This window comes from Dermacentor albipictus, chromosome 5 (genome assembly GCF_038994185.2).
Source record: "Dermacentor albipictus isolate Rhodes 1998 colony chromosome 5, USDA_Dalb.pri_finalv2, whole genome shotgun sequence".
Classification (NCBI taxonomy): domain Eukaryota; kingdom Metazoa; phylum Arthropoda; class Arachnida; order Ixodida; family Ixodidae; genus Dermacentor; species Dermacentor albipictus.
Genome location: NC_091825.1, coordinates 8,432,772 through 8,451,043, shown reverse-complemented (window position 1 = coordinate 8,451,043; position 18,272 = coordinate 8,432,772). Strand labels below are relative to the sequence as shown.

At 46.9% G+C, this 18,272-nt stretch overlaps 1 protein-coding gene across 1 annotated transcript in view; it reads left to right on the top strand.

Moving 5' to 3' along the window:
* The window catches only part of LOC139059839 (hydroxylysine kinase), a 345,249-nt gene that overhangs the window by 148,980 nt on the left and 177,997 nt on the right, over positions 1–18,272 (top strand). Inside the window, exon 4 of the mRNA XM_070538251.1 lies at positions 10,599–10,692. Within this exon, the coding sequence (XP_070394352.1) occupies positions 10,599–10,692 (94 nt within the window). The remainder of the gene's footprint in view (positions 1–10,598; positions 10,693–18,272) is intronic.

The window sequence follows — 18,272 nt, the reverse complement described above, 5'->3', positions numbered from 1 at the left end:
TAACTTGTCGCTCAGAGGGCGACACCCATTATGGGCGTCGGTGAACAGGTGCTGCCTCAACGGTATTTATAGGATGCTTCACGACCGTAGTTTGACACAAATGGCGATCGTTCAGGTCGAAAATTTTGGAGTAGGACTCGAGGAGGCCACGGAGCTCTGCGGTTTGTTGGGTTGAAAAGTCCGGTACAATCATTTTTGTAAAGTCGTCGGTCCGGGCTGATGCAGAAGGCTCAGAATGAGCATTGGTCGAAGACGGCGCAACAGATACAGTGGAAATGTGGCACTTGTGAAACGGTCACAACGTGGCATGAGACATGTCTCGAAGTACTTGTGGGAACTGTCCGAAATTTAGGATGGGACGACATGTCGGATTGTCCACAACAGAAACAATGGTGTGTGGGAAGGAGACGTGTGGCGACCGGCGATACTGACACAGGCAGTACACATTCCGAGCATAGCCGGAGTTCCACCAATGGCGACCTGGAGCAGTCGAGCCGGAGCAGAAGTACTTTCTTCAAGCGCGTTCGAAGCTCCGCACTCATGATGGAAATTTGGGCTCCAGTGTCAATGAGGGCTATAATGGGCAAACCCTCCACGTCCACGTCCAGAAGGTTCCTAAGGCAGGGTCCAGAGGGCAGGGTCAGCAGAGGAATTTCAGGCCGGTGGTTCTAGAGCAGCGTCACCTCCAGGAGCTGCCCCAGTTAGTTTCCCGTCGGAGAGCGGGGAGAGTAAGCTGGGGATGGAGAGCGACGCAGCTGGGGCGAAAGGGAGCGGCGACTATGTGGTGATGGCGAGTGGCTAGTCGCGATGGCTCGAGCATTGTCAGGTGCGTCTGCAACCTCGGTGGGGAGTGATGGTGGGTGAGGATTCGGTGGGGAGCGGCGGTAAGCGGGAAAGCTTGTTTGAGAGTGGGCTGGCCAGGAACTTCGACAGTGGCGAGTGGCCCACACGTCCACAGTAAAAGCAGATGGGTCTATCGTCATGCGTGCGTCATTCGGTCGGGTTGCGATAGCTCGGATATGGACCATATTGGGTCCGGTGAACAGGGGGAGAGGTGACACACGAAGCAAAGTCAGGACGGCTGACGGAGCAGATGGACGGAAGACCCACATGGGCAAGTTCTCGGCGAATGACCGACTGAATGAGAGACAAGCGGCTGGGAATCGTCAAAGCACTGCGTCACTGGCGTGGCAGGAGACGCTGCTTCTATTTCTCGCCGAACTACACGATCGATGTTCTCGCAGGAAGTGGGCTCACGTGGTGGACAAATGTCTTCGCACGTCAATGAAGCTGCGGTATTAGGACGACGCGCAAACTGTTGAACTATGCGGCGACTCTTCGCGTCTTCAAAGCGGCGACATTCGTTAATGATCTCATTGACCGTTAATATGTTGTTGTAAACAAGCAGGGTAAACGCGTTGTCCGCGATGCCTTTTAAAACGTGGCTGACCTTGTCTGCCTCAGCCATATTGTTATCCACTTTGCGGCAAAGAGCGAGGACGTCCTGGATATACGCCACGTAGGATTCAGTGGACGTCTGTGCATGGTTGCGAAGATCCTTCTTCGCAGCACGTTGGCGGCCGACGGGCTTGCCGAACAAAACTCTAAGCTTCTGTTTGCACTGGTCCCAACGTATAATCTCTTCTTCGTGTGTTTCGAACCAGACCCCTGCTGTTTTCTTGAGGTAGAATATTATATCAGCTAGCATAAGCGTGTTATCCCACTTATTGTGTGCGCTGACCCGTTCGTAATTCTGCAACCAGTCTTCGACATCAACGTTGTCAATCCCGTAAAACATGCCAGAGTCGCGAGGCCGGGCAAGGATGACGGTCGGTGGCAACGATGGGGCCGTGGCTGAAGTCTCTCCTTCGGATGACATGGTAGCCAGGTTACGTCCGCTACGGAGCTCCGTCTTGTGCAAGTGATTACCCAGCGCTTCCACCAATTAGGTTACGGGAAGGAAGGAGCGTGCGTCTATATGCAGATGGCTTTTAATGGCTGAGCTTACAAACGTAGAGCAGCGATAATACTAAACTCTTCGTGGTCTCTTAGGCCACCATCAGCGTCCTCTTCTTCCCACATTACCGACTGTGACAATATTATTAGCGGTGAACCGTTCTTTCAAACTTGTATTGCTTAAACGAATTCGGCTGGCCTTATTTGAGTGGGACGCTATCAGTGCCCCGAAAACTAACGACAATAACGATGCCTGAAAACGACTACGTTGGACACGTTGGTAATCCATACTGAACACTAGTGACTGCGCGAAGCGACATGAACGACTCAGAAAAGATACACGGACAAACGCAGACCATCAACGGACAACTTTATTGAAAGATCACACATAAATGAGCAATGATGCACGTGACAACAACCGAAAATGACACTGTAAGGGCACACATGCCTGGAAATAACCTTGTCAACAAATTCCCAAAGAAAGTTGGCAAAGTACTGTCTGCTGATAGTCCTCGCTTGCCCGTGTATCTTTTCTGCGCTATTGGTGTAGTTTTGCGCTGTCAGTAGTTTTCAAAGATGCCTCCTCGGCTACCCGCCCAGGTGATACAATGTTCCTGAGCTTGGTTAATAAGTCCCTATCGTTAGAGAAGCGACCAGCCTTGGTTTGCGTCCTCTCCTAATATGCGTTCATATTTGAGTTTGCGCGGAATGGCCCCGAATACTAGATTACCACCCTCATGCACTCGCCGTGTGATTGACACGGGAGTCGCCCATCCCGTCGACAGACACTATATGAAGTTTCGCCAGCCAAGCTTAACATTGAAGAAGCGGTTGAGAAAATGCTGACAAAGGAAGTTATTCAAGAATCATCGAGCCCTTAGGCTGTCGCTGTTATCTTTGTAAATAAGAAACATGGCTCTTGGAGATTCTGTGTAGATAGATTATCGATGGCTCAACTCTGTTACGAAAAAAAAAACGACGTATAATTAATTTTGCGCAATGAAGATGTAATCGATTGTTTACATTTTGCTTGACATTTCTACTTTTTGAACCTCAGATCTCGGTATTGTGAAACTGCCACGCATGCCAAAGACAAAAAAAAAACTACGGTTATTACTCTAGGCTGTCTGATTGAATTCATTGTCATGCTGTTTGGTTTGCGAAAGCCCCTACTACGTTCGAGTGCTTCATGGACACAAATCTCCGTGGCTAGAAATCGGAAATCTGTCTTTATTATCTTGGTGAGATTGTGATATTTGGCCGCACTTTTGGCGAACGCAATTGTCGTCTTGATGTGGCCCTCACGTGCGTTGAAAGTGCTGAGCTTACCTTGAACTTGAGAAAGCTGTCATATTGGTGATCGTGAAACGTTCGATCGTGATCGTTCACGGTCCTCTTGTGGATAAGCACGGTGTTGTACCCGAGCCACATAAGATCGCTGCGGTCAGCAGCTTACAATCACCGCAGTCCCGTGGGGTATTGGAAGCTTGTGAAGTAACCATCTATTTGTATGAGCGATGCGAAGAAAGCAACACCATATTTATTTATTTATTTATTTGAAAATGCTGCCAGCTGCTTTTTAGCAGCAAAGCAGGAGTGGTACATTAAAATAAAAAGGGATACTGTACAAGCAAAGAAAATGTCAAAATGAAATTGAACAAAGCAAGGTCACACACAGTGCAACACAGATCATACTTGTTGGCTACTGCGCAGAACAATATCTCCAAAACTAGAGACACGAGTTGACTAGAAGTTCAGTACGAAAGGAATTGCGTGCTTCGCTCACGTCTGAGAAATAGCTGATAAGAAAGAGCCGACAGTACGTTTGTTCGTTACCTCGTGGAAGCCTGTTCCATTCTCTTATCGTTCTAGGAAAAAATAAAATTGATAAGCGATAGTTCTAGCCTGGGGTACCATAAGGGTAAGTTCTTGCTTTCCGCGGGTACTTCTACACGTGTTAAACAAAGTATTTGTTAAAATTCATTTTAGTTTGACCGTTGACTATCGTATAAAGCATCTTGAGACGGTGTAGCTTACGGCGTTCCTCCAGTGTTGGGAGACCAGACCTTGAACGGAGATCATGATGTAGGCATTAAAAATAAATCTGAGTGCTCTTTTTTGTATTCTTTTCAGCTTATCTGTATCAGCCTTGGTGTGCGGGTCCCAAACGACATCACCATATTCAAGTAGAGGACGCACCATTGAATTATAACCAACTAGCTTTGTCTTGCTCGTACAGTGCTTAAGACGTTGCCGAACTAACCATAGTCTTTTTGAGATTCACGAAACTATGTTTTTATTGTGCGCAATCCATCTTAAATCGCGAGATATTTCAATCCCTAGATATTTAAACGTATCGACAAGAGTAATGCTAACGTCGTTAATTTTGTATGCATGCGATAGTGGACTCTTCTTTTTTGTAACGGTTATCTTGGAGCACTTAGGGATAATTAGGCTCATATTCCAGGTCTGGCACAAGTTATAAATTGATGTTAGAGAATTACTTAAGAGTAATTCGTCATCTTTAGTTTGAATGGCATTACAAACAACGCAGCGGTGGCGTAACGGTGGTATAGAAGGGGTAGAACATCCGCCTCGCGTGCAAGAGGACCGTGGTTCGAATGCCGGTGCCGCACAATTTTCCACCGGATAAAAAAAATCCGCGTGTTGATAAAAGTGCACAAACAGGCCTAGAGTGTGACCTGACCCCGGTGACCAGAACCGGTAACGCACTCCCTCACCAGAGCAGGATTGGCCACCCTGGTGCAGTACTTGGCCACAACCTCCTATATGAACACAACAATAAACCCCGGCCCTCAGTCCCCAGCAGCTGCGAAGCAGCTTACCACGGCGGCGGTCAGACCTGCAACGCAGCAGAGGGTGCTAAAAATCCCTGGTTCCGGACAGGCCACCTTAGGAATCTGAACGTAGCAACATTTAACGCTAGAACGTTAACTACTGAGGCGAGTCTAGCATTGCTATTGGAAGAATTAGAGGGCAGTAAATAGGATATTACTGCCCTCTAATTAACAGTACTCACCTACGGGGCAGAAACCTGGAGGCTAACGAAAAGGGTTCTACTTAAATTGAGGACGACGGAACGAGCTATGGAAAGAAGAATGATGGGTGTAACGTTAAGGGATAAGAAAAGAGCAGAGTGGGTGAAGGAACAAACGCGAATTAATGACATCTTAGTTGAAATAAACAAAAAGGAATGGGCATGGGCAGGACATGTAATGAGGAGGGAAGATAACCGATGGTCATTAAAAGTTACGGACTAGATTCCAAGGGAAGGGAAGCGTAGCAGGGGGCGGCAGAAAGTTAGGTGGGTGGATGAGATTAAGAAGTTTGCAGGAACGACATGGACACAACTAGCACATGACCGGGGTTGTTGAAGAAGTATGGGAGAGGCCTTTGCCCTGCAGTGGGCGTAACCAGGCTGGCGATGATGATGAATTAGGATATAATATGGCTCGGTCAAGTGAGGAGGACGAAAGAAGCACATACAGTGCTGAAGAGTGGGCACGTCCTGTGCTACCGGGGCTTAGCGGAGAGACGAGAACTAGGAGTCGGATTCCTGATTAATAAAGATGTAGCTGGTAACATACAGAAAGTCTATTGCATTAACGAGAGGGTGGAAGGTCTTGTTGTGAAACTTAATAAGAGGTACAAATTGAAGGTCTTACAGGTCTACGCCCCTACATCCACTCATGATGACGAGGAAGTCGAAACTTTCTATGAAGACCTGGAATCGGCGATGGGTAAAGTCAAAACAAAATACACTATACTGATGGGTGACTTCAATGCCAGGGAGGGCAAGAAGCGGGCTGGAGACAAGTTAGTGGGGGATATGGCATAGGCTCTAGGAATAGTAGGGGAGAGTTATTAGTAGAGTTTGCAGAACAGAAAAAATATTGCGATAATGAATACCTTTTTCCGCAAGCGGGATAGCCGAAAGTGGACGTGGAGGAACCCGAATGGCGAGACTACAACTGAAATAGACCTTATACTCTGCGCTAATCCTGGCATCATACAGGATGTGGAAGTGCTCGGCAAGGTCAGCTGCAGTGACCATAGGATGGTAAGAACTCGAATCAGCCTAGACTTGAGGAGGGAACGGAAGAAACTGCTACATAAGAAAAAGCTCAATGAGTTAGCGGTAAGAGGGAAAATAGAGGAATTCCGGATCAAGCTACAGAACAGGTATCCAGCCTTAACTCAGGAAGAGTACCTTAGTGTTGAAGATATGAAAGACAATCTTATGAGCACCATAAAGGAATGTGCAATAGAAGTAGGTGGTAACTCCGTTAAACAGGATGCTTGTAAGCTATCGCAGGCGGTGAAAGATCTGATCAAGAAACGCCAATGTATGAAAGCCTCTAACCCAGCAGCTAGAATAGAACTGGCAGAACTTTCCAAGTTAATCAACAAGCGTGAGACAGGTGACATAAGGAAGTATAATATGGATAGAAATGAACATGCTCTCAGGAACTGAAGAAGTCTAAAAGCAGTGAAGAAGAATCAAGGAATTGGCAAGAACCAGATGTATGATTTAAGGGACAAAGCTGGCAATATCATTACTAATATCTATGAGATTGTTCAAATGGCTGAAGAGTTCTATAAAGATTTATACAGTACCAGTGGCACCCATGACGATAATGGAAGAGATAATAGTCTAGAGGAATTTGAAATCCCACAAGTAACACCGAAAGAAGTAAAGAAAGCCTTCGTAGCTATGCAAAGGGGGAAGGCAGCTGGGGAGGATCAGGTAACAGCAGATTTGTTGAAGGATGGTGATCAAATTATTCCCGAAAAACTGGCCACCCTGTATACGCAATGCCTCATGACCTCGAGCGTACCAGAATCTTGGAAGAACGCTAGCATACATCCTAATCCATATGAAAGGGGACGCCAAGAGCTTGAAAAATTATAGACCGCTCAGCTTACTGTCCGTTGCCTACAAAGTCTTTACTAAGGTGACCGCAAATGGAATCAGGAACACCTTAGACTTCTGTCAACCAAAGGACCAGGCAGGATTCCGTAAAGGCTACTCAACAATAGACCATATTCACACTATCAATCAGGTGATAGAGAAATGTGCGGAATATAACCAACCCTTATTTATAGCTTTCATTGATTACGAAAAAGCGTTTGATTCTGTCGAAACTTCAGCAGTCATGGAGGCATTACGGAATCAGGGGGTAGATGAGCCATATGTAAAAATACCGGAATATATCGATAGCGGCTCCACAGCCACCATAGTCCTCCATAAAGAAAGCAACAAAGTCCCAATAATGAAAGGCGTCAGACTGGGAGATACGATCTCTCCAATGCTATTCACAGCATGTTTACAGGAGGTATTCAAAGACCTGGATTGGGAAGAATTGGGGATAAAAGTTGATGGAGAATACCTTAGCAACTTGCGATTCGCTGATGATATTGCCTTGCTTAGTAACTCAGGGGACCAGTTGCAATGCATGCTCACTGACGTGGAGAGGCAAAGCAGAAGAGTGGATCTAAAAGTTAATCTGCGGAAAACTAAAGCAATGTTTCAGTTTCTGAAGAGAACAGGAGCTTAAAATAGGATGCGAGGCACAGGAAATGGTGAGGGAATACATCTACTTAGGGCAGGAAGTTACAGCGGATCCGGATCATGAGACTGAAATAATCAGAAGCCCATAAGGGGTGCGTTTGGCAGGCATTCTCAGATCATGAACAGCAGGTTGCCATTATCCCCCAAGAGAAAAGTTTACAACAGCTGTGTCTTACCAGCACTCACGTACGGAGCAGAAACCTGGAGGCTTACGAAAAGGTTTGTACTTAAATCGAAGGCGGCGCAACGAGCTATGGAAAGAAGAATGATGGGTGTAACGTTAAGCGATAAGAAAAGAGCAGATTGGGTGAGGGAACAAACGCGGGTTAATGACATCTTAGTTGTAATCAAGAAAAAGAAATGGGCATGGGCAGGACATGTAATGAGGAGGGAAGATAACCGATGGTCATTAAGGGTTACGGACTGGATTCCAAGGGAAGGGAAGCGTAGCAGGGGGCGGTAGAAAGTTAGGTGGGCGGATGAGATTAAGAAGTTTGCAGTGATGACATGGCCACAAATAGTGCATGGCCGGGGTAGTTGGAGTATGGGAAAGGCCTTTGCCCTGCAGTGGGCGTAACCAGGCTGTTGATGATGATGATGATGATTATTCATACAATGACGCACCGCACATTTGAAGTGCAGCCACAATCTATTAACAGTTGTAAAGTTTCTGTGCCACTGTAACAAGAAATCATAGTCTTGTTCCAAGAAGTCTAATACGCTGACATCGTCCACATTATTAAAATAATAGTAAGGCCTAGGCTTGCTGCGCTCAGCTTTACGCCACAGTTGGCTTCTAAAAAGGACAGAGAAATGGTCTGGTATACCAGGCACGATATCGACAGTATAACCTAGCTGGCTGACGTTTTGTCATATGAAGACGAGGTCGAGAATCGAACTTGATAACGCAGTCTGGCGCGTTGGGGTATGCACTACCTGCTGTAGATCAAAGCCATGTGCAATATCTAGTAACAGATCCACCTGTTTGCGTGTTGAAGTAGCACACATCAAGTCCCAATTTATGTTAGGCATGTTGAAATCGCCACTCATTATAACGCAAGTGTAGCGCTTTTTTGTTGTCTTACAGAAAGTCGTGTAGTGCCTCCAGCATAGAGCTGCGACCATTGGAAGTTTTATACACACCTCCGTTAAGTGCGTTTTGGCAGGAAAGTTTGGCAGCTATCCACACCATTTCAATCTGCTTATTGTGTGGGACCAGCGTATAGTGAATGCCTTCTTCATCAGAAGTGCCACACCTCCCCCTCTTGAACAGCGATCATGACGGATAATTTTATGCGTTACAGGTACAACATCTGCATCATCTATGCTATCGTGAAGCCAAGTCTCTGTTACCGCGGTGATGTCAGGATCGTAAGCAATGAGTTATCAAGCTTCCAGATCGCTTTTATTTACAATGCGTTGACATTCATTAAGGATAAAGCTCTTTGGTCGTGAGAAACTATAGGCTGCGATCGAGGGTTGTTCAGATTGCACTGTTGGGTGCAGTCATTCCAAGAGCGTGGTCATTGCCTAGTAGACTGAACCACTCCATTCCATGCCTTAATCCAAAACTTAAGGCTTTTATTGATTCTAACCTTGTCGAGGACAAGGATGACGTTATCGACAATGGACCTGTTTACTTTGGTACTTGCCCGAAGCTTCTTGCGGACAGACTGTACCCTAGGCGAAAAGTCCTCCGATATACTGAATTCCGTATCTCGCAATTTGCCACACTTTTTCAAAAATTTTATATTTGTCTCTCTCATCAACAAGTTTGAGAATAACTGGATGACACTTATTCTCAGTTGGCCTACTGGTTATGTGGATGCGTTTAATGTCCCTGTTTGGCAGCTTCAGTAGGTCGCCAAGGTATCTTTCGATACTGTCCGCTCAAGAGAGGCAGTATGCTCCCCTTTTGCATCCTTTACTCCAAAAATGATAAGGTTACTACGTCTGCTTCGGTTCTCGAGGTCATCAATCTTCAAAAGTAAGCTGTCAACTGCCTCTTGGAAGGCATCAACTTTACTTGTATATTTGGTGACCATTGAAGCTATGTTATCCAATTTCCTGTGAATGGCGTTCAATTTGTTAGCAAAGTCAATTAGGTTTACTGTTCGTCGTTTGCTTGATGTCTCGTATGTCGTCGCCTATGATTTGAAGAATGTCTTCAGTAGAAGGATCCGGATTAGACTCAATGTCTCCACAACACGGTAACAAATTCACAACATAGTGATACATCATCAATGTAAGATCAAGAATGGGCCGTGGGTGCGGCAGAAGCAAGAGGCATACGCTGTTGCTATGGTAAGAATGAACCAAATGGTCTTGGCTCACCTGCACAATAAACAAGAAGGAATTCGTGAGCTGCATGGTCTCGGTGCTTCCGCCGTGCCCACTGGTCGTGATATGTGCAGCGCAGTCCCTTAAGTACACCCATGTAGGAGACGTGACATGACTTGACTGTGGTATCACGTGAACGTCCGGCGTAGCTTCCCAACCACGCAGGCTCCATAGACAATCGTCGGCACCCTGAAACGATGTGTCAAACCCGGCAACTTGATGCGCAATCGTAGTAGCATTAGGTAGATTGTCGGTGTCCAGTGCCTCGGCCGGTACAGGCTAAGAAATGAAAAGGATGGCTTGCAGAATAAAGAAGAATGGATTCGGGAGATGCTTGGTATCGGTGCTTCTCCCGTGCCTAGAATAAGCGTCTATTTCGGCAGTTTTGTTTGACAAAGGCCAGCTTTTAAAATCACTTGATTTACCAGGTATATTTTCGTTGCGCAAATGTGTTTGTTCGCGCTGCAATCTTCCTTAAAAGGTTTTCTCTAAATAGTTGCGCTCTGTGCTGTCTTTTCACAAGGTTTCGCGTCTATTCCACCAAGAGCATTGACTCAGACATGCGTGAACAAAGAATTCTGCCTGAAATTCAGACATGTTAAGCACAGCTTCGCACTGACGATCCAAGCCGACTTGCCCCACTAGTGCGCATACGAGTTCAGTCTTCATCTGAAATAATCACTAATAAAAAATTATGTACACTTTTCAGCTGGCTAGGGAAGATCCTGATTGGGAGAGACACCCGCATGGATTTGTGCTGAAGGTCACCAACTGGATTGAAAGTCAGCAGACAGAATTCCTCGGTGAGTGAACCAGCTGACCGACAGCACGCAACGTCGCCTAATTTTTCTCGCAGTAATGCGTTTCCCAAATTCCACTATGCTGGAAACAAAAGGTTGTCGCAATGTCTGAGGCATATTATTCTTCAGTTAAGTTCTGTTTAGTACCTTAACTGTCCCCCGCAGGGGACATAATGGGTGGGTTTTTTTAAATAGCGAAAACATCGTGAGAAATAACTATTTAACAAAATGGTCGGTCACAAGTTCTGTGAATGAAAATGGACAAGTGGTAGTAGCTATGTTGTTGGGAAGGCCGTTCCAGTCTGTGGCGGCACCGAAGAAAAAGGAGGCTGTGAAGGTGGTTGTCCGTGCACGTGGGCGTGCTACCTAAAGTGGATGGCTGGTGCGATGAGATGTGCCTGCTGCAGCGGTGATGTAAGGTTCTTGCTTAAGGGAAGAAAAGAAGAACTTGTGCTAGACTGGAAATGCGACGTCGACATGAAAGCGTTGACAAGCCGGATTCTGATTTCTGAGATGAAGCGCTGACGTCGTTGATTATGAGGTATGAATGAGTCCAACAGCACTATTTTGAACTGATTCTAATGCGTCGGTGAGGTATGCCTGATGCGGGTTCCAGATGCCTGACGTATTCCAGTTTCGGCCTGACAAGTGATTTATATGCTAGCAATTTTAGATCTTGTGGGACGTGCCGTAGATTCTCTTTTAGGAAACCTAAGGTTTGGTTAGCTGCGCAGATAATGCTAGTGACATGTGCGCGCCAAGACAAATCGTGAGATAGGGTTACACCTAGATATTTATAGGATTTTACTGGTACTAATAGTGGGTTATAATTATATATGGGAAGAAGAAAGGGTTCCGACTGTGGGAGAAGGACACGAATTTACATTTGTTGGCATTAAGGGTGATCAACGAATTGCTGCACCATTCTCAAATACTATTACGATCATTTTGGAGTGAAGTATGGTCAGATGAGTTATTGATAGAGCGGTAGATTACGCAGTCGTTTGCGACCATGCGCATATTACAGGAGACACACTGAGGTAAATAATAATATATATTAAAAATAACAAGGGACGAAGAGGAGATCCTTGCGGCACGCCAGAGGTTACTGGGAGGGGACTCGATAGCCTATTGTCGACTAAAACCATTTGTGTGCGATTAGACAAAAATGCTTTTATACAGATTAGAACGTTAGGGTCCAAGTTCAACAGTTGAAGTTTTAGTAGCAAATGTGGGTGGAATACTTTATCAAATGCCTTTGCAAAATCCAAAAAGATTGCGTCAGTTTGTACATTGATGTCAATGATAGTATGTAAGTCATGAACGAAGAGAGCTAATTCAGTTTCGCAAGAGAAACCTTTGCGAAAACCATTCTGTGAAGGATGAAAAAAGTGATAACTGTCCAAGAAGGCAATGATTTGACAGTAGATGACATGTTCCTTTATTTTGCATGGCACGCTTGTTAGTGAGATGGGTCGATAATTTAATGGAGAATTCCTGTTACCTGTTTTGTAGACTGGAACGACCTTTCCCACTTTCCAACCACCCGGCATGTTTCCTGACGCGAATGACTGTGAGAACAGTAAGGACATGTATGATGCAGCCATGTGTCTTGTGTTTCTTAGACGTTTAGAGCTAATTTCATCAATGCCAAATGAAGATGATAGCTTAGTCTTCTGGATTACGGATGAAATTCCGTCAGCACAAAATATGACGCATGGCTTGTGACCTTCAATATTGAATAAAGGTAAAGAAACATTTGTTTCCATTTCTTTCGTGAATACTGTTGCAAATGCGGAATTAAAGCGTAAGTGCATTCAGTATCGGTAATTGCCTCGGGTGAGTCATTGTTGAGCATAATAGTGGGAACAGAATGAGGGTTTATTACTTGCCAAAAGTGTCTTCAGTTGGTGTGCAGCAAATGTGAGAGTTTGGTGCCATAAAAGGCGCAGTGTGTAGGCTGCCAGAATCAGGGTTAGTTTCGACGTCGCCAGATATGATTAGTAGCAGACAGGTGACATAAATGCACCCAGTGGCAATCACGACGCGGCACTGTGGGCTCTGGAGCTGTACCAGAAGACAATTGCTTGGTTCTTTAGCATGAAGTGCATATGTTTGACTAATGCTGATGGAAATGGTGATAAGTTTAAACCGGGCAAAGGATTGCACGTGGCCCCACCATCGTGACCAGCGGAAGCCTGCACTGGCGAGGCGCCCGAGAATACGCATGCCAGAGCAGGAAGCAGCTGGTTGGAGTTGAGATAGGCGGCCATCTGCATGGCGAGAGCAAAGCGGTTAGCGAACTGCATCAAGGTACGGTCACTGGGCCCACAGAGCTGCGTCGACGGTGGTTGTTCCTTTATAGCTGGTAGGGCTGTCGATGACGATGATTCTTTTCAAGTTGGCTCCAGGACCCGTAGCTCGCGTTCAAACGGCGAAGCCGATGGAGATGGTGATAAGTGGAAATCTGGCAAAGGATGGCACGTGACCACCCCGTCTTCGTGACAAAAATGAAAAATTAAATGATGGGGTTTTACGTGCCAAAACCACTTTCTGATTATGAGGCACGCCGTAGTGGAGGACTCGGAAAATTTCGGCCACCTGGGATTCTTTAACGTGCACCTAAATCACATGGGTGTTCTCGCAATTCGCCCCCCATAAAAATGCGGCCACCGTGGCCGGGATTCGATCCCGCGATCTCGTGCTCAGCAGCCCAACACCATAGCCACTGAGCAACCACGGCGGGTCGTCTTCGTGACAAGAGGAAGCCTGCACTGACGAGGCACCCAAGGATGCGCATGCCAGAACAGGAAGCACCAAGTTGGAGATGAGATAGACGACCATCTGCATGGCGAGAGCAAACCGGTTAGCGAACTGCACCAAGGTACAGTCACCGGTCACACACCGGCAACTACAGCATTGGCCTCCAATGACGGACCATGAATGAACACCCGTAACCCTCCGAAGTGAGGCATAAGCATAGTGAGCTTGATAGCTGTTGGAGGAACAAGGAGCCAGTAAGCATACCGTAAGCATACCTGGTGGCTATAACGCATCAGCTCTATATAGGGTAATATATTTACCAGGGATTGGTGGGCTAGTTGGTGGTCGATATTGGAATGCATCATGTAACCGCGCAACCAACAAGGGACAAAGACCGCGCCTGTCCTGTGTGTTTCTTCTTTGTCCCTTGTTGGTTGCGCGGTTACATGATGCATTCCTATATAGGGTATCACACGCAACTTGAGCCAAATTTTAAAAATGTGCGAATCGCACGTAACTCTACAGAACCAAGGTAGTGTTGTTTGCCGTCGCATGGAGATACTCATATAATTTTTTTTGGATTCTGCCTAATTACATAATTAGTCTAAATAATTGATCAACTTCTGAACTATTATAATTAAATGAAAAGTTTTATTAAGAAAATTGTAGAGCAATATGATGCAGCCTTTTGTTCCTCAATACCTGCTACAGAAAAGTGTTCCTCCAAGCATGAAGGTAGCCCTTGAATGCACGCAACTTGCCTCGAGCGGCCAGTCGCGCTGAAACGAAGTCGCTATTCCCACGTATTCAAGTCTACCCTTTAAAGCTGTCCACCTCGACTTCTCTGATGCCAAGACGAAGGGATGTTAAAGACGCAAGCTTTCCTTGCCGCCATTGACGAATGTACATGATATACAGCAGCTAAAAGTGAAAAAAGAGGTAACCCACGGTGTAATTGCCTTTCCCTACAGCAATGCATCTTATACTATAGCAATGGTCTCCAATAACGGACCTGCTTTTCGTAACCTGAAACTCACTATGTGGGTGGAAAAATGAGGCATCACTAAGATTTTGGACGCCGTTCCACTGGACAGGTAACGCATTCGCAGAGGGTTTAATTGGTGGTCCCAAGAAGTACTTGTATTTATACTCTACCTTGTCTGGTGGATGTATATTGTTATGCAGTAGTGATGGTGAAGAAAGCAGCCAAAACTGGGAAGGAGGAAGTTAGCGTATTATTGGGCGAACTTGTGCCCTAAAAACAGGTTACACTCAAAGAACCACGACAGTGGCGAACACAGTCGGCGATCGTCAAAAATCTCATCAGCGTGTCAAGCGCGTCGGCTTTTTACATCAGTCCACGAATTTGCCAGAGTGTTTGCTGGTACCCGCGTGTCTGCCACAAAGTCCTAGACTATTCGCGTCGCGCATATGTGCAATCAAATTACACAAGGTTCGGTGACAGATAGCGGAAGGAACCATCGATATCATTGCAGAAATCCCGAAACAAGAAATTCAGAAATTCAGAAACTTCTGATACATGCAGGCGTGTCCTGCGCTGTGCGATAACATTTGTTAGGCAGTGAAACGTGGTCACCCGATAAAGATAAACAAGTACACGTGTAAATAACCCCCTCTTCGAAAGCATTGGCCCGATGCTGCAAACGAAGGTAATAAACAAAAATACCCGTAGAAAAGAAACAACAAAATAAGGAAGTTCGTCAGCGTGCGTAAAAGGGCTTAAGACGCATTACGTGGACCACTTAAGATTGTGCGCGGTGCCACTGGGCATGCGAAATGCCTTCTGGCACAACCTCATAGTCTAGTTCGCCAATACGTTGTATGGTGTTGTAGGGTCCAAAATAATGTCGCAATAGTTTGTCACTGAGTCCTCGTCGGCGTTTCGGGGTCCAAATCCAAGCACGGTCACTGGGCTGGTACACGACGTAGCTTCGCCAGACGTTGTAGGGTCGACTGTCGGTGCGCTGCTAGTTCTTGATCCGCAGGCGGGCGAGCTGTCGGGCTTCTCTGGCGCGCTAGAGATAAGTGGCTACGTCAAGATTCTCTTGGTCGGCGGCGTGCGGTAGCATGACGTCAAGAGTCGTCGTCGGGTTCCTGCCACAAACCAGCTTGAACGGCGTGTGTGTGCTGTTTCTTGTACTGCGGTGTTGTAAGCGAATGTTACGTACGGCAGGACGGCATCCCAGGTCTTGTGTTCGACGTCGATGTACATTGCTAGCATGCCAGCGAGGGTATTATTCAGGCGCTCCATAAGACTGTTCGTCTGTGGGTGGTAGGCAGTTATCCGCCTGTGCGTTGTATGACTGTATTTCAGAATGGCTTGGGTGAACTCCACTGTAAAAGCATTTCCTCTGTCGGTGATGAGGAATTCTGGGGTGCCATGTCACAGCAGTAGGTTCTCGACGAAGAAATTTGCCACTTTGGCTGCGCTCCCTTTCTACAGAGTTTCGTTTCAGCGAAGCGGGTCCATAGCCACGATGACCCAGTTATTTCCGATTGTTGACGTCGGAAAGGGTACCAACAAGTCCATTCCGATCTGCTTGATTGGTCGGAAAGGAGGCTAGATCGGCTGTAGTAATCACGCGGGCCTTGTCAGTGGTATCGTGCGTCGCTCACAGTCTCGGCAGGTCTTGACGGCCAACGTCGGCGATCAGGCGTGGCTAGTAATACCTTACCTGTACCCTCGATAGCGTCCGGGAGAATCCGATGTGCCCAGCGGTCGGATCGTCATGCAGAGCGTGCAGTACTTCTGGACGCAGCACTGAGGGAACAACAAGGAGGTGATTGGCGGCGACTGCTGAGAAGTCCTTCTTTACTAGTAGGTTGTTTTGAAGCGAGAACGAAGATAATCGTCACTTAAATGCCCTAGGGACAACGTCAGTGTGTCCTTCCAAGTACTGGACGAGGCTCTTTTGCTGCGGGTGAGCTCGTTGCTGTTTAGCGAAGTCTTCCGCGCTTACTATTCCAAACAAGGCGCCGTCATACTCGTCATCTTGCGGCGGCGGTTTAATGGCGCGCGTGATAGCCAATCGGTATCAGCGTTTTCGTCTGGACTTGTAGGTTACAGTGATGTATTCTTGTAGTCTGAGGCTGCACCACGCTATCCATCCAGAAGGACCCTTTAAGTTCCCTAGCCAGCACAACGCGTGATAGTCGCTGACGATTTTTAATGGCCTGCCGTGTAGGTAAGCGCGCAATGTTTCTGTAGCCCAAACAATGGCGAGGCATTCCTCTTCGGTCGTAGACTAACGGCCTTCCGCTTTTGAGAGCGACCAGCTAGCGAAAGATATCACCCGTTCAAGTCCGTTTTTCCTGTGGACTACAAGGGCACCGAGACCTAGGCTGCTGGCGTCAGTATGGATTTCTGTATCGGTGTACATGTCGAAGTGCGCAAGTACCGGTGGCGACTGCATGCGTCATTTGAGTTAATCAAATGCGTCAGCCTGCGGCGTTTCCCAGTTGAGCTCGACATCACATTTAGTTAGATGTGTCAACAGCTCAGCGATGAGTGAAAAGTCCTTGACAAAGCGGCTGTAGTGGGCACACATGCCAAGGAATCTACCCAGTGCTTGTTTGTTGATGGCATGCGGGAACATTGCTATGGCGGCTGTCTTATATGGGTAGGGGTGAACTCAAGATTTGCTGATGATTTGGCCCAGGAACATAAGCTCATCGTAAGCGATGTGGCACTTTTCCGGCTTCAGAGTGAGCCCTGATGACTTGGTGGCCTCTATTACTGTTCCAAGCCGCCTAAGGCGATCATCGTAATTTCCGGCGAAAACGACGCCGTCATCCAAATAAACTAGAGAGGTCTGCCACTTAAATCCTGATAAAACCATGTCCATGAGGCGCTGGAACGTTGCAGGCACCGAGCACAGTCCGAATGGCATAACCTTGAACTCGTAGAGACCGTCTGGGGTGATGAAGGTGGTCTTTTCGCGATCTCTCTCGTTGGCTTCTATTTGCCAGTAGCCAGACGCGAGGTCCATCGACGAGAAGTATTTAGCGTTTCAGAGACGATCCAATGCGTCGTCTATCCGTGGTAGGGGGTATGCGTCCTTCTTCGTGATCTTGTTCAGTCGACGATAATAGAGGCAAAAACGTAGGCTTCCGTCCTTTTTCTTCACTAAGATAGCAGGAGATGCTCACGGGCTTTTAGACGGCTGGATGGTGTCTTCATGCAGCATTTGTCGACTTGTCTTATAGCTTTACGTTCACGCATCGAAACTCGGCAAGGACTCTGGTGGAGTGGTCGAGCGCACTCTTCGGTTATTATGCGATGCTTTGCGACTGGTGTTCATCGAATCCTTGATGACGTCGAAAAGCACTCTTTGTATCGCCGAAGTAGACTTCTGAGCTGTTGCTGCTTACTCATGGGGAGACGGATTTATGTCGAAGTCTGGCTCGGGAACTACGGTCGTTGGGTTACATGCGGCAGAATCCGAGAGGAGATACGTATTGCTGGTTTCCAGAATTTCCTTGGTGTACGCGATCGTCGTGCCCTTGTTGATGTGCTTGAACTCCTGGCTGAAGTTTGCCAGCGACTCTTTCGTTTTTTGTCCGTGCAGTCGAGCGATCCCTCCTGCGACACAAATTTGACAGTCAAGTTAGTAGACGTAGGTCACCCTCGATGATGCCTGATACATCTGGAGGTGTCTCGGTGGCGACGGAAATGACAATGCTGGAGCGGGGCGGAATGCTGACTTGATCTTCGAGTACACTCAAGGCGTGCTCACTACGACAGCTCTCCAGCAGTATCGCTGGAGAGCTGTCAGGGCGATGATTGCGCCGTGTTGGTT